The sequence below is a fragment of the Zeugodacus cucurbitae genome, chromosome 4 (genome assembly GCF_028554725.1).
Source record: "Zeugodacus cucurbitae isolate PBARC_wt_2022May chromosome 4, idZeuCucr1.2, whole genome shotgun sequence".
NCBI lineage: Eukaryota > Metazoa > Arthropoda > Insecta > Diptera > Tephritidae > Zeugodacus > Zeugodacus cucurbitae.
Genome location: NC_071669.1, coordinates 5,728,140 through 5,752,205, shown reverse-complemented (window position 1 = coordinate 5,752,205; position 24,066 = coordinate 5,728,140). Strand labels below are relative to the sequence as shown.

The window sequence follows — 24,066 nt, the reverse complement described above, 5'->3', positions numbered from 1 at the left end:
ACAGGTATATGCCGTAGTTAATTTTTGATATAATCAACGCTTTTACTGCTAATAGTAATGACACTGTGTTGCAATTGTATTTGGTGCTTGCGAGGCATTTAATGATGTCGAGTCGTTTTTTAAGCGCGGAAACTAGGTAGTCGATGTGACTATTCCATTTATATCTTTTATTAAATATAAGTCCGAGTATTTTTAGGTTGTCAACAGAACTTATGTTGATGTTGTTGCAAAGGGTGTTAACCTGGCAGTTATGTTTTTTACATATGTGGATATGTTTGCATTTTGGTAGTGATAATTGGGCTCCTGAATATTGGGACCAGTTGCTAATGTCGTTATGTAGGTTGCTGAGATCTAGCGGGGTGTTTTTTGATCTATTCATTTTTTTTATAATAATGAAGTCGTCGGCGTATGCAAGAAAGTTTATATCCTTGTGAAGAGAAATGATGTTACTAAGCTTATTGTACGCAATGAGGAAGAGTATAACGGATAATGGTGATCCCTGGGGGATACCATTCTGTAGGGGATATTGTTGAGAGTAGTGGGAATTTATTTTTATTTTGATGGTTCTATTGGTCATAAAGTTCTTTATGTATCGGAAAATTTTTGGACCGATATTCCAGAGTCTAAGTTGATCCAAAATGGAGTGTAATCCCACTTTGTCAAAAGCTTTGGAGAAATCTAGAGAGACGATTGATATGTGTTTTTTGGCTGAGAGAGATTGAGTGATCTGATAGTCTAGATATACTAGAGAATCAGACACTGATTTTCCCTTCCTGAAGCCCATCTGGTGACTATGTATGAGTTTGTCTGTGGTGACAAACCACCATAATCTATTGGCGATGATCTTATCTAGTACTTTTGAGCAGCATGGGTTAAGAGAAATAGGTCGGTACGATTTAATTAGAGTTTTATCAAGTTCTGGTTTTAGTAAGGGGATTACCATACTATTTTTATATATCTGAGGTAAGTATTGGTTGAATATATTGTTGAAAAGAGTAAGGAGTCGGTGTTTTACGGTTTTTGGTAAGTGTTGTAACATTTGGTAGGATATGCGGTCATGACCGGGTGTTTTGCCTTTTAGTCTATTTAGTGCAATGTCTAACTCCAAATAGCTGATTTTTTCTTCGATGAAGGAAGCAGATTTGCTTGGTATTAGGGTGAAGGTCTCTTTGAGGGTGACTTGTTTACATTGCTGAAATGTTGAGGAAAAGTTACTGTTTTGAGCGTCTTTCGACCAAGATAGTCCAAACATATTCGCAATTTCCGTTTTATCTGTGGTTGTATTTCCGTTTAAGAGATGCGTATCGATACAATGAATTGGCGATCTGGGTTTTAATCCGCAGAAGGAGCGAATGGTTGCCCATACTTTTCCTGGTTGTGTGAGAGGGTTAATAGTTGAGGTGAATTGACTAATAGACTCAGTTTTTGCTAGTTTTAGGTTTCGCCTAAATTTTGCTTGAGCCTTTTTATATTGTATTATATTGTCGTTCGTGATGTTTCTTTTTAGTTTATTCCAATGGTGATTTTTCAATATTTTTAATTCTTGTAGTGTATTATTCCACCACGGGACTGTGTATTTTCTTTTGATTGATGTTTGGGGTATGGATTCGTTGGCAGATTGAAGTAAAATCCTGTGTATGTTTGCGGTTTCTTTGTTGATATTTGAGCTAACCGGTCTGTTGTTGCTGAAATGGCTTGCTAGGAGCTGAAACTGCGTCCAGTTTGCTTTATTTATATTGAAATTTGGGCGGTTAGGGGCTATTTCAGTGTTACTGTCGGAGAAGAGAGATATTATTATAGGGAAATGGTCACTCCCAAAGAGCTGCGACTCTGTTTTCCAATGGCTTTGAATGGCGATGATTGGAGATGCGATTGATAGGTCGATATGTGTGAATGTGTGGTGGGTGGTGAAGTGAGTTGGCGAACCGTCGTTTAGGAGTGTTAGTAACGATTGTGTTATGAATTTAGATATCATTTTCCCCTTTTTATTATTGTTTTTGGCGCCCCAACTAGTGTGATGTGCATTAACGTCACCCGTAATTAGTACAGGTAATCTAGATTGTGGAATTAAGTTTTCAAGGCTATTGTAAGTAAATGGTGTTTTGGGTGGAATGTACGTGGAGTTGATTAAGAATTTCATCTTAGATTGAATGATAACGTTCGTAACATCAAAGTTGTTAATTGTAGAGTTGATATGTTTATGTTGCAGAGAGTTGTGAATAAGAAGAGCGGAGCCACCGAACGCGTTTCGTGTGGGTCCAGATGTATATAAACTGTAGTTGATAGGTATCGGTATATTTTGTTCGTTTTGTATGTGTGTTTCTTGGAGAGAAACTATTTTCGGAGTGTGTGATTTTAACAGTAGTTGTAAGTCGATGTAGTTGTTTGTGTAACCTTTTATATTCCATTGGAGTATGGTAAGTGGCATGTTAGTAGATTATATTAAATACTAAGTAAATATAATAGTAATATAATGAGCAGATATATGATAGTATAAAGAAAAGGAAAAAATGAGGGAAATGTTGTAAGAACATTTACTCTTCCATAGTGAGACTGTCAAAGTCATCACTATCATCTGAGTTAGAGTTGTTTGTATCTTGTTTATGATTGATCATTTTTAGTTTGTTTTTGCCTATTTGTTCTTTAGCTTTAGCTTTTAGTTGCTTGATAGTACGGTTTGAGGTTGATTTAGGGAATATTTTGATTTTCGTTTCTGTCAGTTGTGAAGACTCGTACTGTTTATTTGATGTTGAAGGGCGATTTATTAGCTCATTAGTGTTGTTGTTTCCTTGGCTGGAGCATTGCTTTGTGTGAGTGGTATTTGTACTTATCTTACTGCGAACCGTTGTTGGAGCGTAAATGGGTTGCGTCGAAGAGCGTTGAGTAGGTAGAGAGGAATTGTTGTTGTGGGGCTGCTTGTTTTGAGAATTGTTGGTTGTCGTGAGAGTTGGTGCTAAGAGTTCGTCGCTTGAGCTGTACACCGTAGGTGTTCGTAGAGTACTTGAAAATGTAATAGATTGATGATGCTGTTGTTTGTATATAGTGTGGGCAGTTTTGTAGTCCACGTTTTGCAGTATTTTGATAGCCTGAATTTCTTTTTGCTTAATGAATATAGGGCAGCTTCTAAAGTAAGGTGAGTGGTCGGTGCTGCTGGTACTGTTTTCTCTGCAGTTATTGCAGGCGGATGGGTAATTGCATTTTTCAGCCGAGTCAGATGATGTATGACACCTTTGCGAGCAGTTTGAGCATAGCGCTTGGTTTTTGCAGTGTTTGGTGAGATGTCCGTAGCGGTGACAATTTTTGCACCGTAGAGGGAGGGGTATATAAGGTCGGATGCGTATTTTTTCATAACCAATAGAAATTGAGTCAGGCAGTGAGAGCGTTGCAAATGTAATAATTATTAGGCCGGTTTCGACGAGAGTTGAGCTATTATTGTTATCTTTTCGCATAATTTTTCGCACTTCACTCACGTTTTGATCTTTAAGTTCATCTAGGATTTCGTTTTCGGGTATTCCGCGGAGGTCGTTGCAGTAGACAACACCTTTGGTGAAATTTAGATTTGAGTGCATTATTATATGTACTTGTATATAAGGGGATAAATTTTTTAGTTTTTTAAGTTTCTGTGCTTGTGTATTGTTCTTTGTTTTAATGAGAATATCACCACTTCTGAGTTTTTTACACATGTCGACTTGACCGCATGTACCGTCGATTACTTTTTTTATAAGGAATGGAGAAACACTAGTTAAGGTTAAGTCACTATTTATTCTTTTCATTACTAAGAATTTAGGTCCAGGAGAATTTATTTCCGTAATGTTTTGGGGGTGGAGCGGGGGAGCCCCGTCCATGTCAGGTGGATCGTTCATTGGAATAGGTTTTTTCACCAGTTCGCGATGAGAGTATTAATTGTATTAATTACTTAATTCAACTTTAGTAGATTATTACAACTTTGCGCTTAGACGGTTTGATAACGAACTTACTCGCGAGAGAGCTGTAGTCGAACTGTGTATTGTGTGTTATATTAATCAAATTGCTTCAATAAATTGCGAGAGTATAAAATATTCGGTTGCACCCGAACTTAGCCTTTCCTTACTTGTTTTTAATTTTTTTGTATTAAAATTTTTTTTTTATTATAATTTTTTGTTTCGCTTTTCATATGCTCTTCGTAAGCATGCCGTAAATAATCTTAGCAAATATTTATTTCTCCATTATTTCACAAGTTTTGGCGCAAAAAAAAAAATATTTTTGCAATTTGATTTTATATAAAATTCCATAAGCAGCTAAAGTATTTTCCCCAAAACCACTCTATATATTTTAGGTATGCTAGGTATTTATTAAAAATCCACATACATATACAAAATATATTAATGGCAATGCCAATACAACAGTCAGGCAGCACACAGCAACACTCTAATAGTTCTTAAATACACTTAAGCGCCTGTAATTATGCAATCGCTTTACACGCATGCTTGCAACACAGCGCAAAGTGCGCTTAAGCGCATGCCAGGCAAATATACACATTCACACATACAAGCACATTCAGTTAAGTTTACCGCTGCTGTACGCCAACACAATAAGCACGTGTGCGTGTGTGTGTGTGTGCGTACAAGTTGTAAGCGGATTTCATTCGATTTGTGCCACATCTAAGTTGTTTGTTGTTATTGTTTGCAAATTGTGTTGCTGAAAATGTTAAGCAATATATGAAATATTACTGCTCACCACTGCATTGAGTGCTTATAAAATAAATATATTTATTTATTTGTGTGCCACATTTTTTCCTTGTAACTCTGCAACAGAAAGCATACAAAGTTCTTTAATACCTCTACAAACGTATACATATATTGTATATACAAATGCTTTCTATTTAATATGCTTATTTTTTAATGTGTTGGTGTTAAGTATCTATAAGCTCTTGGTGTGCTAGGAAAAAGTATGTTTTATAGAATTTTGTTACGTTTTTGCATTTCAAGGTATTTGTTTAATGTAAAAATGTGTGGAAAGCTGATTTTACAAGCCGCTGCGTTTGAAAGTATGCAATAGTTTACTAAGTATTGCATTATGGTTTTTTTATTTATAAAATAAATCATAATGCATATTTACTATAATTACTTTTAATGCGAAAATTATGCATATGTTTGCAAAATAACTGTAAAAATACATTTATTCTCAATAAGTGAGCATAGAAAAACCGTTAGAGTGCTTTAAAACTAACAGAAAAGCAATTTTTATTCAATTGCATGCTTTCGGAGTAATTCGGAGTAAGTCCGAATATACGGTTTTGATGCACTAAAGCAGACTTTAGGCATTGCGCAGCGAAGTTGTTGAAGTATTCTAAAAATATGCAGAAAATCAATTATTTAACAATTATATGTAATTCGGAGTAACTCCGAATATACGGTTTTGATGTACTAAAGCAGATTTTACGCATAGGATAAGCAAAGCGGTTATAGTATTCTAAAAATATGCAGAAAATCAATTATTTAACAATTATATGTAATTCGGAGTAACTCCGAATATACGGTGTTGACGCACTGAAGCAGATTTTAGGCATAGGTTAGCAAAGTCGTTATAGTATTTTAAAAATACACAGAAAATCGATCATTTAAACTTTATATGTTTTCGGAGTAATTCGGAGTAATTCGGAGTAACTCCGAATATACGGTCTTGATACGCCAAAGCTAATTTCTTATATTTCAGGCACCCAAATAGCAAAAATATGCAATAAGTTTCGAACTAAACTCTTCCGTACTTATTCGGAGTACTGGTTTACAACATATATTTATTACACATTCACTCTATGACATCTAAATCACTTTATTTGTTTATTTTTTTGCGAACAATATGATATACATATATATTTATTTTATATTTGAACAGTAGAAGTGTAAACATTTTTTTTTTCCATTTCGATAGATGAATACCCCCACTGGCGTTATACCAAAGTGCAGAGTTCTCTGATAATATAACAAATGAGTATAATTTAAATATATCTGAAAATTTATAACAAGCCTGTTCGACCACTAAGACACCGGACAACCAGTTTGTTGCGAACATGATTTATACACATCGGCTGCATGCGTCAAAGCCTCACCTAAGTTCCTTAGCAATTTTAAATTATCATTTTCATTCAACTCCGAAATTTTACTTCCGCCATGCGTGGTGGGTTCGCGATACTGGCAAATCGCGTAAAACTCCATATCACATTTATGGTCGTTCATAACAAGTGTTTTGTTTTCTATACGCACTTCAACGCAATCTTCATTATTTGAGTTATCAGGGTTATTAGGTTTCCATTTGGTGAAGAACAAAGGTCGCCCAGTGGTTAGTGACATATATCTACCTTCCCTTCCCAAATCATTGCCGTCAGTCCACAGTTGCGTTTGTATATTCATGCCTAAGATATATTTTTGCAGTGCCAGCAATTCTTCAATGGAGTTAATATTCACCAAATCTCCGCCAATAGAGCGGCAATACTCAGATGATTCGAACCAGCTCATCTATTTAGAGATTCTGTTTATAAAAAAAAATTTTATACGCGATATATATATACTTGCCTTCAAAGATTCATTTATAAAATAGTACTTGCTACCGATTTTCACAAAGGGACAATTACTTTCCGTGTTTTCTATATAAATAATACCAAATAATAAAAAATAAGCAAATAAAATAAGTTATGCTCCTACCCGCATTAGTAGAGCCACAAGAACACGTGAAAATAGCTAAAATATTGAGACACAGTAAACTAATCTTTATTAAATTCGCCATATCAGCGGTAATGTTTTTACTTTAACGGCGCTTCTCGAACAGCATCTGCCAGTGCTCTCCTCTTAAGTGCTATAAAGTAGCGCAAGATTTTATAAATTCACAAGTTTTCAGTAAATAAATACATTAAGAGATAACAGCAACTATAGTTCAGAAGAATAAAGGAGAGGCAACAAATACAATAAAAAAACCACATGTAAACAATATACGTGATAAGCAAGCATACGAAGTAATCTTCTCAGCATTTATCAATAGAACCGGTATTTATTAAAATATATAAGTGTATATTATATATACACATAAATATTGGGCAGTTCTGCAAATATTTCTTGTGCTCTCGATTTGTGATCAAACATGCTCTTTAATCAAAATTTTGCAGAACTTTATGTTATCAAAAATGAGTGATTTGATATTTTGCCTGCTATAGAGCTTCCATTCTCACTAAATTTTTAATAATCTCAAATATAAAATTTCCAATATACAATCCAAATAAAAATAGAAATGTAAACTTCTTTAATAAAAAAAAAAACAAAATTATCTAGTAAAAGTATTTTCGGAATAGTTCGGAGTAAGATTAAATTAAATGGTAGCGATTAAATTGATAAAATATTTTATAAGTAAATGTACATATTTCTAGCACAATTGAGAGTAATTCGGAACAATTCGGAATAAATCGGAATAGCTCGAAGTAGTTCGGCACAATTCGGAGTAATTCGCAAAAAATTCGGAAACAATTAGGAGTAATCCGGAACAATTCGGAGTAGTCCGGAACATTTCGGAGTAATTCGACACGATTCGGAGTAATTCGGAAACACTTCGGAGTAATTCGGAAACACTTCGGAGTAATCCAAACAATTATAGCGAATATACAAATGCTCGGCAAGATTTTCAAATCATATTTGTGTAAGAGATCGCCATCGTTTGTACTAACTTCTATGTAATTGTAATACTATTAAAACAACATAACTCTGTCTCACAAAAAATTTGTATTTTACGCTCAAGAAACAAACTACAGCAAAATACACACATTACTTATATACGCTACTTAATTTAATGCTTTCACTTCTGAAGCTTTGTTCACGTTGTCGTTTGCACACGATTTAAACATATCGGCTGCCTGTGTAAAACCCTCACCTAAATTCCTCAGCATACAGTTCTCATTTTCATTTAATACCACACAAAAGCTTCTTCTGTAATACACGATAGGTTCGCGATACTGACAAATCGCGTAGTATTCATTCTCACACTTATTATCATTCATTTGAAGTGTTTTGTCATTTACTTGTATACAAACTTCAATGCAATCTTCATTACCTGCGTTATCAGGGTTATTTTGTATCCACTTGGTAAAGACCAAAGGACGACCAGTGGTGTGTGATATATATCTACCTTCTCTTGCCAAATCATTGCCATCAGTCCAAAGTTGCGATCCTATATTGATTTCTAACACATATTTTTGTAGCGCCAGCAATTCCTCAAGGGACTCAATATTCACCAAATCTCCGCCAATAGAGCGGCAATAGTCAAACGATTCGTACCAGTTCATCTATTTAGAGATTTTTGTCATATTAAAATGAAATAATAATACCTTTATACAACACACTTGCCTTTAAGGATACATTAACAAAATAGTACTTCCCGCCAATTTTCACAAAGGGATAATAATTTTTCGTATTCTCTGAAAGTGTATTTTACACGAGTATGAACGATGTTGTATAGCGGTATAGGCAAAAATCGCTAAATATATTCTTTTGCGCTCTTACCGTTTTTGTTAGAGTTAGAAGGACTCGCGAAAATAGTAAAAATATTTAGAAATATTAAACAGACTTTTATGAAATTCAACATTTCAGCCTTACTATTTGTATTTTAACAGCGCCTCTAACTGTTTCGGTCAGTGCTCTCTAATTAAATGCTGTATAGCAGTACTAGATTTTACACAAAATCCAATTTCTCAAAAGCATGAATCCATGATCTAAGCGATAACAGGCAAATGCAGCGTAAAGCTTTAAAAATAAAACCTAGACAAAAATATAATAATTTCATCATAAATACAGGGTGTGATAGCTTTTAGTTTGGTAAAAAAAAAAACTAATAAACTATAGGCAAGACAAAGTCGCATCTTAACAGCTCCATCTTTGAGCATTCAAATCGATCACTGTTTGCTTAATCCCTACTTGAAGGAACCACATTGATTCAGTGCTAAACAATTAGGTTACTTAACGTATCATGACGAAGGAATGAAAAAGGAATACTATATGTCTATCTTTAATATTTTAAACTCTTCCAATTAGATGGAGCATATCTTCATTGAATTTCTTTAGAATATCTGAGATGTTTAAAGATGTTTAAAAAAAATTGTTAAAAACTTTTAAGTCCTCATTTTCGATATATGGGGTCTTGAAAAGTTATAGTTCGATTTTTTATACGGGCTATGTCACACTAGATTCTGCAAAGTTTTACGTCGATATATTGTAAAGGGAACGAAAAAGATGTACTCAAAACTGATGGCTAGTAAAAGTAGGCGTGGTTGTGAACCGGTTTTGCCCATTTTCAAACTAATATAATATAACATTGGGATGCCAAAGAAATGGTACGAACCAAAATTTGTTGAAATTACACGAGTAGTTTCTGAGACAGAAATTTGAGTGCAGCCCTCCTGTACCATCTTTACCATGAAATGTAAGATTTCTGGAGATTTTCCTTACTGAATTAAAGCATATTGTAGTAGTTTTCAACATAACTTTTGTATGGGTGGTAGGCGTGGTTATAATCCGATTTCTTTAATTTTTAGACTCTATAACGTAGTACCTATAGGAAAGGACTCTCGAGAGTTTGGTTTATACAGCTTTCGTAATTTACGAGATATATAAAAAAATTTAACATGGAACAGAGCTACGCCCACTTTAACGAACAAATTTCATCCAAATATGCCCCTCCCAAGTGTAATCCTCTGCACCAAATTTATGTTTCATAACTTTATTTATGGCTTAGTTACAGCTTTTGATTTTCGTCCATCTACAATAGCAATCTTCTTATGTTGCAAAGGAATATTTGTACCAAGTTTCATCAAGATTTCACAATTTTGTCTCAAGTTATCGTTTGTTATTCATAACAACATAATTTCATCTAATTAAATTTTGTATTTCACTCTCAAAAATTTATTACAAAAATATACACATATTATTTATACACATCACTTATCAATATACCAACTCAATGAGAGAGATTCTCTTAAGCGATATGTGTGATGTATAAATAGTCAGCATAGTGGCAATCAAAATGACACAGTGTGTTATGCACATGATTTAAACATATCGGCCGCTTTCGTAAAGCCCTCAGCTAAATTCCGCAGCATACAGTTTTCATTTTGATCTAAGACCACACAAAAGCTTCTTCCGTCATTCGCTGTAAGTTTGCGATACTGACAAATCGCGTAATATTCATTAAAACAATTGTTATCATTCATTAGAAGTGTTTTGTTGTCTCCTTCTAGACGAACTTCAATGCAATCCTCATTATTACCTTGGTTATTAGGGTTATTTGGTGTCCACTTGACGAAGACTAATGGTCGTCCAGTGGTGTGAGACGTATATCTACCTTCTCTTGCCAAATCATTGCCATCAGTCCAAAGTTGCGATCCTATATTGATTTCTAACACATATTTTTGTAGCGCCAGCAATTCTTCAAGGGACTCAATATTCACCAAATCTCCGCCAATAGAGCGGCAATAGTCAAACGATTCATACCAGTTCATCTATTTAGAGATTTTTTTATAATAAATGAAATAATAATTCCGTCATACAACACACTTGCCTTTAAAGATGGATTTATAAAATAGTGTTTGCTGCCGATTTTCACGAAGGGATAATAGTTTGCCGTATTTTCTGAAAGTGTTTTACACGAGTACGAACGTTATTGTATAGAGGTATAGATAGAAATAACAAAATATATTTTTTTGCGCACTTACCGTTGTTATTAGAGTTAGAAGGACTCGCGAAAATAGTAAAAATATTTAGAAATATTAAACAGACTTTTATGGAATTCAACATTTCAGCGTTACTATTTGTATTTTAACAGCGCCTCTTACAGTTTCTGTCAGTGCTCTCTACTTAAATGTTGTTAATCAGTGCAAGATTTTACGCAAAACCCAATTTTTAAAAACCAATAATACATAAATTATGTGATAACAGCGCAAATGTAGCGTAAAACTTTAAGAATAAAACCGAGAAAATGCAATTATTTAATCATAAATACAGGGTGTGATAGCTTTTAGTTTGCTAAACAAAAAAATATTTATTTGAAATCAACGCAGCATCAGCGCGAAAACCAACAAGCATCATAAATTAGTTAGTAATAAATTTCGGTAGTGACATTTCGGTACGCTGTTTCTGTCAAATGCATCATTGTGATTACTTTTTATGAATTGAAGACGAAATATTTTAATGAAGTTGATATTGTTGTCTGCAATAAAAAATCATTGGTTTTTAGTAAAAAAAGACACTGTTTTTAAATCTGAAGATTTCAGTGAGACAGACTTTATCAAAAAAAAATACCGCACCCTGTATATATAGTATTTCTGAAAGTACATTAAACCAATATACCATAATAGCACAGTGCGATAAGCAAGCATACAATGCGGGTCAGCTAAGGTTAGGCATTCAATCGTCACGGTATTCATCAGTATTATCAGTATACGCGTATATTGGAATATGTACATATACATATATACAGACATACATATGCATATTTCAGGTGATATCGGTTTAATAGCACAAATGTTCAGTTATAAAATAATTTCATATTTGGGGTAACACATCACTCAAATACAAATTTTAAAATTTATATAATATATGCTTAAGCGGTGTCATTTGAAATTAACGCTGAAACAGTGTTAGTGTTGTCAAACTTACTACATTTTTATATTTATTTATTTATTATAAACAAAGTTTCAAGCTCCTGCAGAAGAAGACAATGTTTAAGTATATTTCGGAATAATTCGGAGTGGGTTATTTTTTTTTAAGAAATATAGACACTTGAGTGACTATTCGGAGTAATTTCAAACTTCTGCAGAGATAAAATGTGTAAGTAAAAATTTTTTCGGAACAATTCGGAGTGAGCTTAAATGTGTTCGGAGGTAGTTTATGTCTTCAATTTGAGGTTAGATATTTTTTTGGAGGAAATATAAATACTTGCGAGACTAATCGGAGTAATGTGTAAGTAAAAATGTTTTCGGAACAATTCGGAGTGGTTTTAAATGTGTTCGGAGGTAGTTTATGCCTTCAATTTGAGGTTAGTTATTTTTTGGAGGAAATATAGACACTTGCGAGACTAATCGGAGTAATGTGTAAGTAAAAATGTTTTCGGAACAATTCGGAGTGGGCTTAAATGTGTTCGGTGGTACTTGATGCGTCCAATTTAAGGTTATATATTTTGTTGGAGGAAATATAAATACTTGCGAGATTATTCGGAGTATGTTTCATTGTATTCGGAGTAATTCGGAGTTATTTGAAATATGTAAGGGGTTGGTTTAAGCTTCCAATGTAAGATTTAAATATTTCGGAGTAAGTATAACATCTTTTCGGAATGATTCGGAGTATATTTAACTATATACGGAGTAATGCGGAGTAGGAACAGCGAATATAAACAAAGAGTTAGTAAGATTTTAATTTAACATTTGATTAAAGTTCTTAATTTTTTGTTCTCCACTGCACACAATCTATCTAATATTATGACGAAACAACAGAATTTGTTCTCACTAAATTTTGAATTTTACTATCAGCAATTTACTACAACAAAACACACACATGACTTATAAGCATCACTTATCGCTAGAGCAACTCATTCAAAGAAATTTTCAAAAGCGTTATTTGGGAAAACACGAGCACGATGGCTATCAAAGTGCAAGCGCACTAATTTATTAATGAAACATACATAAACAACAAACTGCAAACGCTGTGCGTGCGCTAATTTGAACCACTGAGTAATATTCTACACACACCCACACACACACACATGCAATACGAAGTGCTCATAAACACCTAAAAGCATAAAGCTCAACACTTGAGCAGCTATTTTGGCATTTAGTTAATTTCATTTGATTGCAAACAATTTAGTGTTGAATATAAAAATAAGCGTGCGCTGGAGAGAGTTTTCAGTGAGAGAGGGAGAGTGGAAGTAAGCAAGATAAGAGGCAAACATATGAGCGGCATATTATATATGAGTATAAATGTATATCTGTATATATCATCATATATGCATGTGCGCATATATGTGACGACACATCAAAAACTCAAAAAGCTATCAAAAGCAGCGTCACAAAATTATAATGACCGGCCGTAAAAAGTCAACCACACGCTCAGACGTGCTAAGGGAAATGACCAAAACTGAGTGATGCTTATAGGCAATAACAACATGAATCACATACACATGCACACAGACACACTTTTATTATCACACGTAGAAATTTATGCATTTATGCCACTTCATCATAAACACACACCTACACAAGCAGCTACACCACGTAACCACCAATTTCAATTTCATTGCCTGTGCGTGTCCTTGACGCTTTGACGCCGGCCACTGCACGTCGTCTCATAACACTCAGGCCGTTTAAATATAATAGCCTGACGTTTTAAGTTTAATCATAAAAATATTGCATGACTTCCGTTGGCGACTTGTTTTATGCATCCGGCTAACGGAAGTATTTGTATTTTAACGGTTAGTGCGACTAAGGACGTTCGTTACAAGCAAGCGTTAGGTTATTGGCCAGCGTCAGGCGCTTATTGATAGTCTACTCCGGCACTTAACGTGCCACTTAAGAACTGAGAAGTCTTAAAGATTCTTGTTTTTTTGCAGTTTTCTTGGAACATAACTGTGCTTCAATGACATTAGTAAGTTAGTTATGGTGTTAAATGCGCGTAGAAAAATATTCTTTATTACTTTACTTTAGTGTTTATCACCGGAAGCTATTGAAAGCGTTCGCAAATCTTTGCTTGAGGTGCGTCCATTGAATAGTAAGTGCCTGGCAGTATTTATAAGTTATAATGGAACTGGGGACCACAATGCTGAAAAAGCTCGAGACCAATTCTTTAAGAAAAAACTACAGTGGTTCAAAGAACAGATAAGCCCCGCAATTTCATGATTTTTTACCATATCCCGGAGACTGCTAAGCACCCCAACATTTTACCATATCCCGGAGACTTTGAACCACCTCTGCCTTTCTCAAAAACTTTTGGGAGTGCCCTTGATAACCGTAACAATGAGTATATCAAATGATTGCAGACTAGTACGAAGTCTGGTTTTTAGTAAGATCAGCTTCCAACTTGGAAATTTGGACTGATCTGCCAAAAACACTACACGGCAGCTTAAACTGGCGAACAACTCACAGGTGGTTCGAGAACCATGGCTTTAGATATAGATCATCACTTGGAGACCATGCTATATGCTCAAAGGAAGAACAGATAGTTTCTAACTTCGACACTGTCTGATGCTCGATTGTAGAGACCCTTAAGTGCAAAAAGAAATGGTATAGAGATCAGATGAAGCCATGAGTTCCTATTTCGATCTGGAGAATGCTATATTCCCAAAGATAGAACATAGAATTTCGACCTCTGACTCTGATTGCAACTCTTCAGTAGAGACCCTGCAGTGGATACAAACGGAGTATACATACACATGTAACCGTCTTTTCCTATATCGATTTTGAGAGAGGAATATCATATCGTTAGCAGAGTCTTTAAGATCTCCATTGCCATTGTTCTCACTACAAATGCGGAAATGGTATCGAAACTGAGACGTTGCTCAATTCTTAATTGACAGGTAAGCCATCTACTGTTTAGAAGTTAATATGCCAACTAGACTTCTACCAAATCTTTAGATATTAAATACGACTAACAATTAATTTGCTATTTATACCTAAAATCCAGATAGAACCTAAAATCTACAGAGCGCTGAAGTCATTTATAAACTCAAATCCTTAAATTCACTTTATATTTGTTAGACTCGAAAACTGCATATATCAACTAGTATTTAGCAGTAATTGAATTTGTACTTCTCGCTTTCATTCCGTAGCAATTGAGAGATTGCAATACAATAGCGAAACGAAGTCAGTTCGCGTCACGATTTAATCCACTGGCACGAAATTTATTAACTAACAGTTACCCCACGGAGTCCCCATTTTAGTGTAGTGCACTTGTTTTTGTTGTGCCATTGCAGCGCTTTTCGTATTTAGTAGCGACGCGCTGAGGCTGCAGGTAAAACAGCGACAGCTAATTCCATAAACTACCTTTATTGCCACAAAAAAGCACAAAGGCAATCGCAGTACGAACGCTAAGCAGCTAGTGGCAGCAGCAACAATTGTAAAACAGCTATTTAAGTGAGAAAATAAGCGAAACGCGCGGCGCTAAAATGCTCAATGCTCATGCAACTGGCAGAAGCGGAGGGCGAGCGTACTACTTGCAACGACAAATGAAATGGCAGCATAACTTCAGCCAATAAATAAGCGCGTCTAATCTTAAAAGCACTTCATTAATTTCATGCCACACTAAAAAGGCGAGGCGTGAGGGGGAAACGCAGCACATGAACATTGAGAGATTGAAGAGTTATGTGGCAGCATACATGCGGCAAGGTTGTAGCCTGCAACTTGCAACACACACGTACACACACACACAGCCCACCGCGTTGCTTCCGATAGCGATAAGGTTTAACTTAATAAGCCACACAGGAGCAACAAACCGGTGTTATACTAGTTGAAGCAACAACAACAGTAGCAGTAATATAGCATCAAGAAAAGCAGCCCTCTCCCCCTTATATGGCACTGGCAGTTGCCATGAATAGCTGATCAAGCGCAGGTAGCATTTCAAATGAATGCAATGAAAAAATTCATAGCGCTGGCTGTTATTGCAACCACATCAGAGCGGTATGCCGTGTAGGCGAGGTGGTGGTGTAGCGACTGACTGCCTGCTTACGAATCCAGTTTGAATTTATGACAAAACCATTGCCGCATATCAAATTATAATGCAAAAGATTTGCCAAAACCACAATACCAGTGCAAGGATACAAACAAGCGTGTACAACGTGGAACACCTATGAGTACGGGTTGCAGAGGCGCTCTGCGGTGCTTTCACCCTCTCTCAATCTTTTTGTGATTATTGTGTTTGCTTTTAGCTGTTTGCGGTTAAATGTGGGTGGCTCTGAGGTGACCAGAAATAATACTCCTTTGCTTGGTAGAAGATATCAGAAGCTTTAGCTTAGGTTAAGGATGAAAGAAGAGATCCCGAGAATCGTCGATATCTCCTAAGCATCGGGAAGTTCACGAAGAGATTAGAATCTTCAGCAGCTCAGATACCGGAGACCTATTTTCAGGATCTCTTGAAACCAAATCCAAAGCTCGGTCCCTCCTGAACATCGGAAAGTTCACGAAAAAATTAGATATTTTTTACTAAGGCTATGGGTTGGAGAAGTGTGCCCGATTACATTACTCAAATACAGTGGATCTATTTTTAAGATCTCTTCAAACACTCCGAGAATCCTTGGTATCTTCGTATCATTGGAATCTTTATCTTAGGCTAAGGGTAGGAGAAGCTGGCATGGTTCTATTACACAGATAACCTAGGACTATTTTTAAGATCTCTTTGAACATCCCGACAATCATCAGTATCTGCGGTAAATCGGTAAGATCTTGAAGATATTAGAACCTTTAGCTTTGGCTAGGGGTATAAGAAGCCTACAAGGTTCCTTTAACTAGATATCGGGGAACTATCCTCAAGATCTCTGTAGTCAAATATATCAATGTATCTCGTGAACATCGGGAAGGTCTCTTAGTTCAAGGAATGATCTCTTAGTTGCGCTTTATATTGTCTTTTACTCAACCACCGCTGCCGCTGAGGATCTTATTGCTGTTATGTATTTCGGTCGTAATCGCAGACTTTGGTCGTATGCGGAGTGTAGCAGTTCGGTCTGTCGAATATATCTTTTGGTATTTTGGCTTCGTTGACAAAAAATTTTAAGGTTTCACGGAAGTTAGTAGGTGAGAATAAGATATACTGTGATCCTAACAGCAAACAAGCGAGAAAGATCGAGGAGATCGTTACTTGCTCTCTTAGGCAACGACTAACTATAGCTTCGGTTCGTGAAGGAAGTCTATATCTTATTTCTTTATATGTGGTCACCTTAAGCCGAAATCCAATTGTGATACGCGAGCGATATACTAGTTAATGCATTTTGTGCCGCCACCCTCCGACTTCTTTACAACTTGTACCACGAACTGTCATGCCCTGGCAGGGGCAACATAAATTCTGATGAATCTGCGCTAAAGCAGCAGTGGTAGCAGGTAAATCGCACCGCGCCACAGCCACAGTTCACAAACAACTGCATTATAATTTCCTCCAACCAACTGAGTTCGCGGAGGACTACATTTGCCGCCAGCTGTCGGGCAGGTGGGCTGGTGGACCGTTGGCGCTGGTAAGTAAGTAGATTTACAGCCGCTTTACCTTTGGAGCCGGCAAAATATTAGTAATGCCACATCAGTCAACCACACTTTGGTGCGTTACTTGCTTGGGTTGCGCAACTTGGTTTAGTGCGGTTCACTGGCTGCTTGGCGCAAATGCCACAGCGTTGCGGCGCATTTAACTGCACAACCTGCTGCAACATCCGCCGAGCAGCCACCAGCACAGCTAGCTTTGGCGACGGCGGCATTTGCAATTGCAGTCGAAATCCCTGCACGTAATCTGGTCTAATAATAAATTTTGCTTGGTAAAATTTCAAATTCATAATTCAAAACTCATATTTGCCACGCACTGCCGCCGTTGCGAAACCCCTAGCGTCTGCTGTTGCATGCCACAAGTTGCGGTATTGTACGGTTGGTGAAGGTAGATGTGTGCCACTAATATATGTACCTCTTTGCATCTTACTTGTTAGCGCCGGTTGTTGTTGTTGTACGTATTGCATTTGTCCTCTTGCGTTGAGCTATTGTTCTTGCGCTTCGGTGTTTTGTTATTACGTTTTTGCCACTGCCGCCGTCGCCCTCGCCACTGTTGTTGTCATCTATTTATCCATCGTCTGCCTTGACTTCCGCACCTTTTGTTGGTTGTCTTACTGCCTTCCGACATGTCTGCATTATTTTTGTGCTCAGCCTTTGTGCTGCTCCTGCGCCGTTAGCTCGGCTGCTTCTGTTGTTTCTATCAGACTCTCACTTTTCTCGTCACCGCTTGCCTTCCTGCTGTATTTCCTGCTGCTGTTATTACTTGTCTCATGTGCAATTGCTTATTAACTTGATGAAATAGACGACGACACGTCGCTTCTACGCGATTTGAGGAATTCCATTTTGTTGTTGTAGTATAACAGTAATTCTTGATTGAGTCGGTTCTTATTAAATGCATGGCGGTTTTTAAGATTTTATGATCGCACTGTGGGGGAATAGCTTTAAGCTGATGGAATAAAATATTGTGAAGTATAAATATTGAAGATTGACCTACGAACTATGAGCTTCAGTGAATAATATGAAAAGTTCAAAGAAAGTCAGTACTCCGGGTTTAAAGACACAGACGAAATGTTTGATACCTCCAGATATGTAAGGTCCAGAGGGTTCAAAAGAGAATGCAAGAGAGAAGCCATGTTCTTTACTGATCGATACTAATTACATATATATAATCGACTATATTCGATGGGTATATGCTTCGAGTTCAGGAGGTGATTTCGTTTTGACACCAGTAATCCTAGTTTCGTCCACTCGCATATCATATAGATGATTCCAGTTCGCTGTTGTCTCTATAATCGGGTCTACATAGACGGAAAGAAAATTCATCGGCAGTTTTTTGTCAGTATAAAGCCTAGAAGAGCCAGATTGTTGCCGATTTCGACATCTGTCTTAACTTCTATCTTAACAAGCTTCGATCTAAGGAGGTGATTTCTCTTTGACACCAGTGATCCTAGTTTCGTCCACTCGCGTACCATGCACATGATTCCGCTTCGCTGTTCTCGCTATAATCGGATCTACATAGTCGGAATGAAGATTCCTCGAGTGTTTTTTGTCAGTATAAAGAACCAGCTTGTTGTTGATTTCGGCTTTCCTAAAGTTCTTTTCTCTCATATCAGGTGAACCAAGAGCTGCCGAATTATTGGAAATGATGTTCGACTTGATTCATTGTCTTTGTGAGATAATTAACACTGTTTCGATAAGTTTTCAGAATACTTTGACTGATTGTGAAGTTTCATTAGACCCATAGCCTTCCGATTCTAAAACTGGCGGTCTGTTTCGAGTCTAATAAGCATATTCTCATGGTTTTTAAGAGACTTCTGTCACAATAAGAGAGCAGTGTCGACTATAGGACCTCATCCCTTTAGATTCAGTATCACAATTAACGGGAGATAAGTTAAAAATCCAACAAAAAGAAGACGTTCCGAAAGCTTTTTAAGCTTCCTAAGTACTCAGGGTGCTTTTCTATGTTTTTGAGTACCTTTAAAGCTCCAAGCTTTAAGATTGCAAGCATAAGATCGCTCCTTTAGTCAGCTGCTTTTATAAAATCTGTGTGGACTATAGTTTCTTATCCCTATAGAGCCTGTATCACAATTAACTCAAGCTTAGTTAAAAAATCCAACGAAACGAAGACGCTCCGAAAGTGTGCTTTTCTGAGTGTTTGAGTACTTTTAAAGCGCCGAGCTTTAAGCTTGCAAGCATAAGCTCCCTCCTTTAGTCAGCCGCTTTCATGAAAATATGACTACTTCAACTCGTTTTCGTCTTATGTTGGCACAGCGATCATTTGCCATGACAACAGCTTTTGCAGTTTTGTGAAAAAAAGTCAACTAACAGCATGAAATTCGTGGAACTGAAGCACACTCGGCAGCTATTTTCAAAACAGTGTTGCGTTTCTCAGAGAGATGCATATTATTTTGTTACAGTTGATGACATGGCGCTTGTTACGTTAGCGAGCGTTGTTAATATTTTGTTGTTGTTTTTATTTTTCGTTAAATTTTTTTGGAATCTTTATGGCGAAGTGCCGTTCTATATAGCGCATGGCTTAAGCCGAGTGACGGTTGGAGGGTTTATTTTTACAATTTTAAATTTTCGATGTATTTTTAGTTGGTTGCACTGTTTTGTTGTTGTTTTTTGATTTTTTTTTTTTTGGATTTTGCAAAGCTTTATTTTGCTTACTATTTTATTTTTTATTTTTTTTGGCTCACCCTCTGCAAAATGCTTTTCACATATGCTGTGCGCTTGCTGCAGCAACGTTAGCTATAATAACAAGAGCAACAACAAAAACAACAACAACAAACAAACAATATGTAACAACCACGAATTATTGCCAATGGCAACACAGTTGTAAATTTTTGCTACCACAAGCAGTGCTTTGTATGCATGTTATTGTAGTTGTTGTTGTTGTTACTATTGTTGTTATATTTACCTTGTTGGCTGTTTTGCTTGTTATCCTTGCGCATCTTTATTTGTTGCAGCTAAGCGCTCAATGCCGCTTTTTGACTTTTGCCAGCTAGCAAACCACTCTGGCGCACTGCCACCCACACACATACACACATATATTATCACTTCAGTGTGTGTGTTTGTGCTGCTATCATTCCATATCCACGCTCCTTTGGCACAACATGCATTCGTTTGTTGCATGCAACTGACATTTGTTTGCTTTTATGTGTATTTTTTCACAAAAGCGACGCACACACTCAACACACAAACAGACAAAATGCATGAACAGCAACAACAGCAATAAATTATATACACTTTGTGCTTACTATTTGTGTATTAAGGCTGCATGCTCGACAACAACAAATATCTGTATATATTTTATACGTAAATCTCTATTTGTGGTTTATAATTTCAAAGCCATAATAAACTGCAAATAAGCCAACTCAGCTCAGCTTGTTGCACACCCTCTTACATATGAACTCTTCCATATATGTATTTGCCTAGATTTATTTAAATATAAATATTTATTATTTGCTCTCGCTCGCAATGTTTAAGGCGCTTGCTTTGCGCTCCTTTTGCCTTTGCGAGAAATTTGTGTGTTGTCTGTAATTTCCATTCAAAGCACTGCAATTATTTTATTTGCTGTGTGTGGAGTGAAAAATTTGCATCCAATTATCTGGTATTTGTGCAGAAATTTGGCCAATTCATATGCAATTTATTTATTGTTTGTTAATTAAGTCGGTTTGTTATGGTTTTTATGCAGTTTTCAATGTAAAGTGTGGGTTATTTACAAAAGCATATGTAATTCACATATATATAGATATCTGAGAATGTTTGGATTTCTCGCAAAAATAATTAATTTATTATGAATAAGCATACTAGTCTTACAAAAAGAGAAGTATTAATACATACATATCTCTTCCTACTCACTTGTTTTCCTTTTAAAATTATTTTTGTGTTACAGAAGTATAATAACAAATTTCCAGAACTCTGACAAGAGAGGTGTTTATCGGCCATTTATTCGTAATAAATTTCCAAGTACACTATTTACTCATACTCAATACTCAATACATAATGCACTCAATACATAATGCATTTTTTCATGAAGTTTGTAACACCCAGAAGAAAGCGTCGGAGGCGCTATAAAGTATATATATAAATGATCAGTATGTGGAACTGAGTCGATTTAGCCATGTCTGTCTGTCTGTCTGCTGTATATATACGAACTAGTCCTTCAGGTTTTAAGATATCGTTTTGAAATTTTGCAGCTGTTATTTTCTCTTCAAGAAGCTGCTAATTTGTCGGAACTGCCGATATTGGACCACTATATCATATAGCTGTCATATAAACTGAACGATCGGAATCAAGGGCTTGTATGGAAAACTTCCGCATTTTACTACATATCTTCACGAAATTCGGTGTGAGTAATTGCTCATAGAAATAATTTAATCTCAGAAAAAATTGTTCAGATCGGTTCACTATAGCATATAGCTGCCATACAAACTGAACGAACGGAATCAATGGCTTGTATGGAAAATTTTCGCATTTTACTACATATCTTCACGAAATTTGGTGTCAATTATTGCTCATAGAAATAATTTAATCTCCGAAGAAATTGTTCAGATCGGTTCACTATAGCATATAGCTGCCATACAAACTGAACGAACGGAATCAATGGCATGTATGGCATTTGACGTGTTATATTCACGAAATTTGACATATATTACTGCTTAAGGTAATAATATAATCTCCGAAGGAATTTTTCAGATCGGTTAACTATATAACCTTAATGTTTCTAGCAAACAACCCGGCTAAAAAGAATGAGTAAAATGTTTTTTTTTTACGTACTTTTTCTTACGTCTTTAGATTTGCTTAAACTCACAGTTACTAAAAGAAATGCACCTGTGAAGGGTATATTAGCTTCGGTACAGCCGAAGTTAAAGTATTTTCTTGTTTTGTATTCAGTATTTCAGAATTTCGGACGTATGCGTTGACTAACATCCACAAAAGGTAGTCTAAAAGAATTCAAGAAATAACATGATTTACTAATTTCTTGACATGTTTCGGCCAAGGTCGTCTCAATAGATGACTGCGATCTGTTCTCAATAGATCTATGAAGAATAGATCTTCTTAAAAATTTATTAATTTATTTATACTATATTATGGAAGTAAAAGATCCGTGGAGACTGAACTCCATCCACTGGAACACCACATTGAAAAAGCTCTAGAATACAAGAAATATGCTTTGAATATGCCTGTCATCCAATGGTGGGTAAAAAGCCACCTGGTTTCTAGGAAGATAAATGCAGAGTGGAATGATGCCAGTGTGACCGAAGAAATCTGTAGTACTTTCGGTCATGGCTAAGAGAGAGTGAGTCATGTTTGGGGCCACTTCGAGGTAATCGGATTCAACAAGATTGTAGCGAGGAGGTGCGACTACAATCGGGTGTCTGTCTTGGAACAAGCGGCTTGCTACACAAACGTGACCGAAACTTTATCCCCATGTCATGTAAAAATGTAATTCCAATGAAAGGAACACGAAAGCCTCTGATAGAGTCAACTGGCGATGTTTTGTGTTCTCAGTTCAGACCGACCTACGTTTGTAGCGTCAAAGAAAAAGAAGAAATCTTCTAGATCTGGATATCTGGGTATAGTCATATTGTTTTCTCTAATATACATGTTCCATTCTTTATTCTGTTAAGCTTATGCTGATCAGTAGCCGGACCACATTTTCAAAGTTATATTTGGTTTGGGAAAGAAGGGACCCAAACTAAGTCAAAAAGAATACTGTTCCATCTGCTCGCCAAAAACGAAGATAATGCTACAGACAATAGATATTCATGAAATATCCACTGAGTATCTGTATATCAGAGATCAGAAAATATAAACTAATCAGTATCGTGGAGATTAAAGGCCAGAAACAAACAAAAAACGGAGACCAAAGTCAGGCTGTTTCATATATAAACTAGACAAAAGAAACTAAAAACCCTCGGAAACTCGAGAACACTAAACACAAAACAAGGAACACTGATTGGAAAACAGAAATCAAAACAAAAATCAACTTATAGAGATCAGATTCCTCTCCCGAGAATATAAAAAATGCACCTTACAATCTAGAACAAAAGCCACTACTTGATGAGCACGTGTGGAGACACGATTAAACGAAGCGTAAATAAGATAATTTTCCAGAAAGCAATGAAAGGAGATCAGATACAAAAATTCGTTAATGTTAAAACCACATGGAGAAGAAATTTGAAGATAAGATAATTGTTACCAATTAAAATATATTACATCCATTGATTTAAGAACTGAATCCAGAGACAGAAGAAGAAATAGAAGAAACTCGTTAAATCGGACACAAAATATTTAAAGCTGGAGAATTTTGAACATTTCGAAATCAAGATAAAGGGTAGACGCTTCCACACATAAGTCCAATATTATAACTATTATATATATCGCTGGTAGTAAATGTATTGGGAGTTTGTAGCCCTCAACTAAATGCACTAAGCGTTGAAATGGTGTTAAAAAAGCAACAAATAGTTTGAACACCGACAATAGCTATCAACACCAATGAACAGTTTCAATAACAATAGCCAAACATTTGGCAAAAGAGTCTGGTAAAGATATTGGAGAACGGCCACAGCAGAGAAGCACCAAATATTAGTGCCAATATGGCTAACAAACAAGTAAGGAACGAACAATGACCGCATATGGCAAGACGTGAGCAAAATGTCGAGCAAGATGTGGAACCGCACGAAAGCAGCTCGGAAAAAACACGATATGTGCTGGGAAACGTAAAGAAAATTAACGCAAGCAAATATTGGTTTAAGAAAAGCAGGTAAAAATGTGAGAATGCCGAAGGAGTAGCAGGACGAAACTGTAGCTGAAGATTT

At 36.2% G+C, this 24,066-nt stretch overlaps 4 protein-coding genes across 8 annotated transcripts in view; all 4 read right to left on the bottom strand.

The window, feature by feature from the left end:
- The window catches only part of LOC105221358 (CUGBP Elav-like family member 4), an 867,302-nt gene that overhangs the window by 424,923 nt on the left and 418,313 nt on the right, over window positions 1-24,066 (bottom strand). The window lies entirely within an intron of this gene.
- On the bottom strand, window positions 5,776-6,839 carry LOC105221331 (C-type lectin 37Db-like). Its single transcript, XM_011198207.3, has 3 exons — window positions 6,681-6,839; window positions 6,552-6,622; window positions 5,776-6,494 (listed from the first exon to the last, which is right to left on the bottom strand). The coding sequence occupies exons 1-3, from the start codon at window positions 6,760-6,762 to the stop codon at window positions 6,018-6,020; spliced, it is 630 nt and encodes a 209-aa protein (XP_011196509.1). The 5' UTR covers window positions 6,763-6,839; the 3' UTR covers window positions 5,776-6,017.
- LOC105221338 (C-type lectin 37Db) lies at window positions 7,727-8,673 on the bottom strand. The gene is made up of 3 exons (XM_011198231.3): window positions 8,523-8,673; window positions 8,367-8,437; window positions 7,727-8,305 (listed from the first exon to the last, which is right to left on the bottom strand). Exons 1-3 carry the CDS (start codon window positions 8,602-8,604, stop codon window positions 7,805-7,807), a joined length of 654 nt encoding a protein of 217 aa, XP_011196533.2. The 5' UTR covers window positions 8,605-8,673; the 3' UTR covers window positions 7,727-7,804.
- LOC128919761 (C-type lectin 37Db-like) lies at window positions 9,720-10,888 on the bottom strand. The gene is made up of 3 exons (XM_054230396.1): window positions 10,727-10,888; window positions 10,573-10,643; window positions 9,720-10,513 (listed from the first exon to the last, which is right to left on the bottom strand). Exons 1-3 carry the CDS (start codon window positions 10,806-10,808, stop codon window positions 10,052-10,054), a joined length of 615 nt encoding a protein of 204 aa, XP_054086371.1. The 5' UTR covers window positions 10,809-10,888; the 3' UTR covers window positions 9,720-10,051.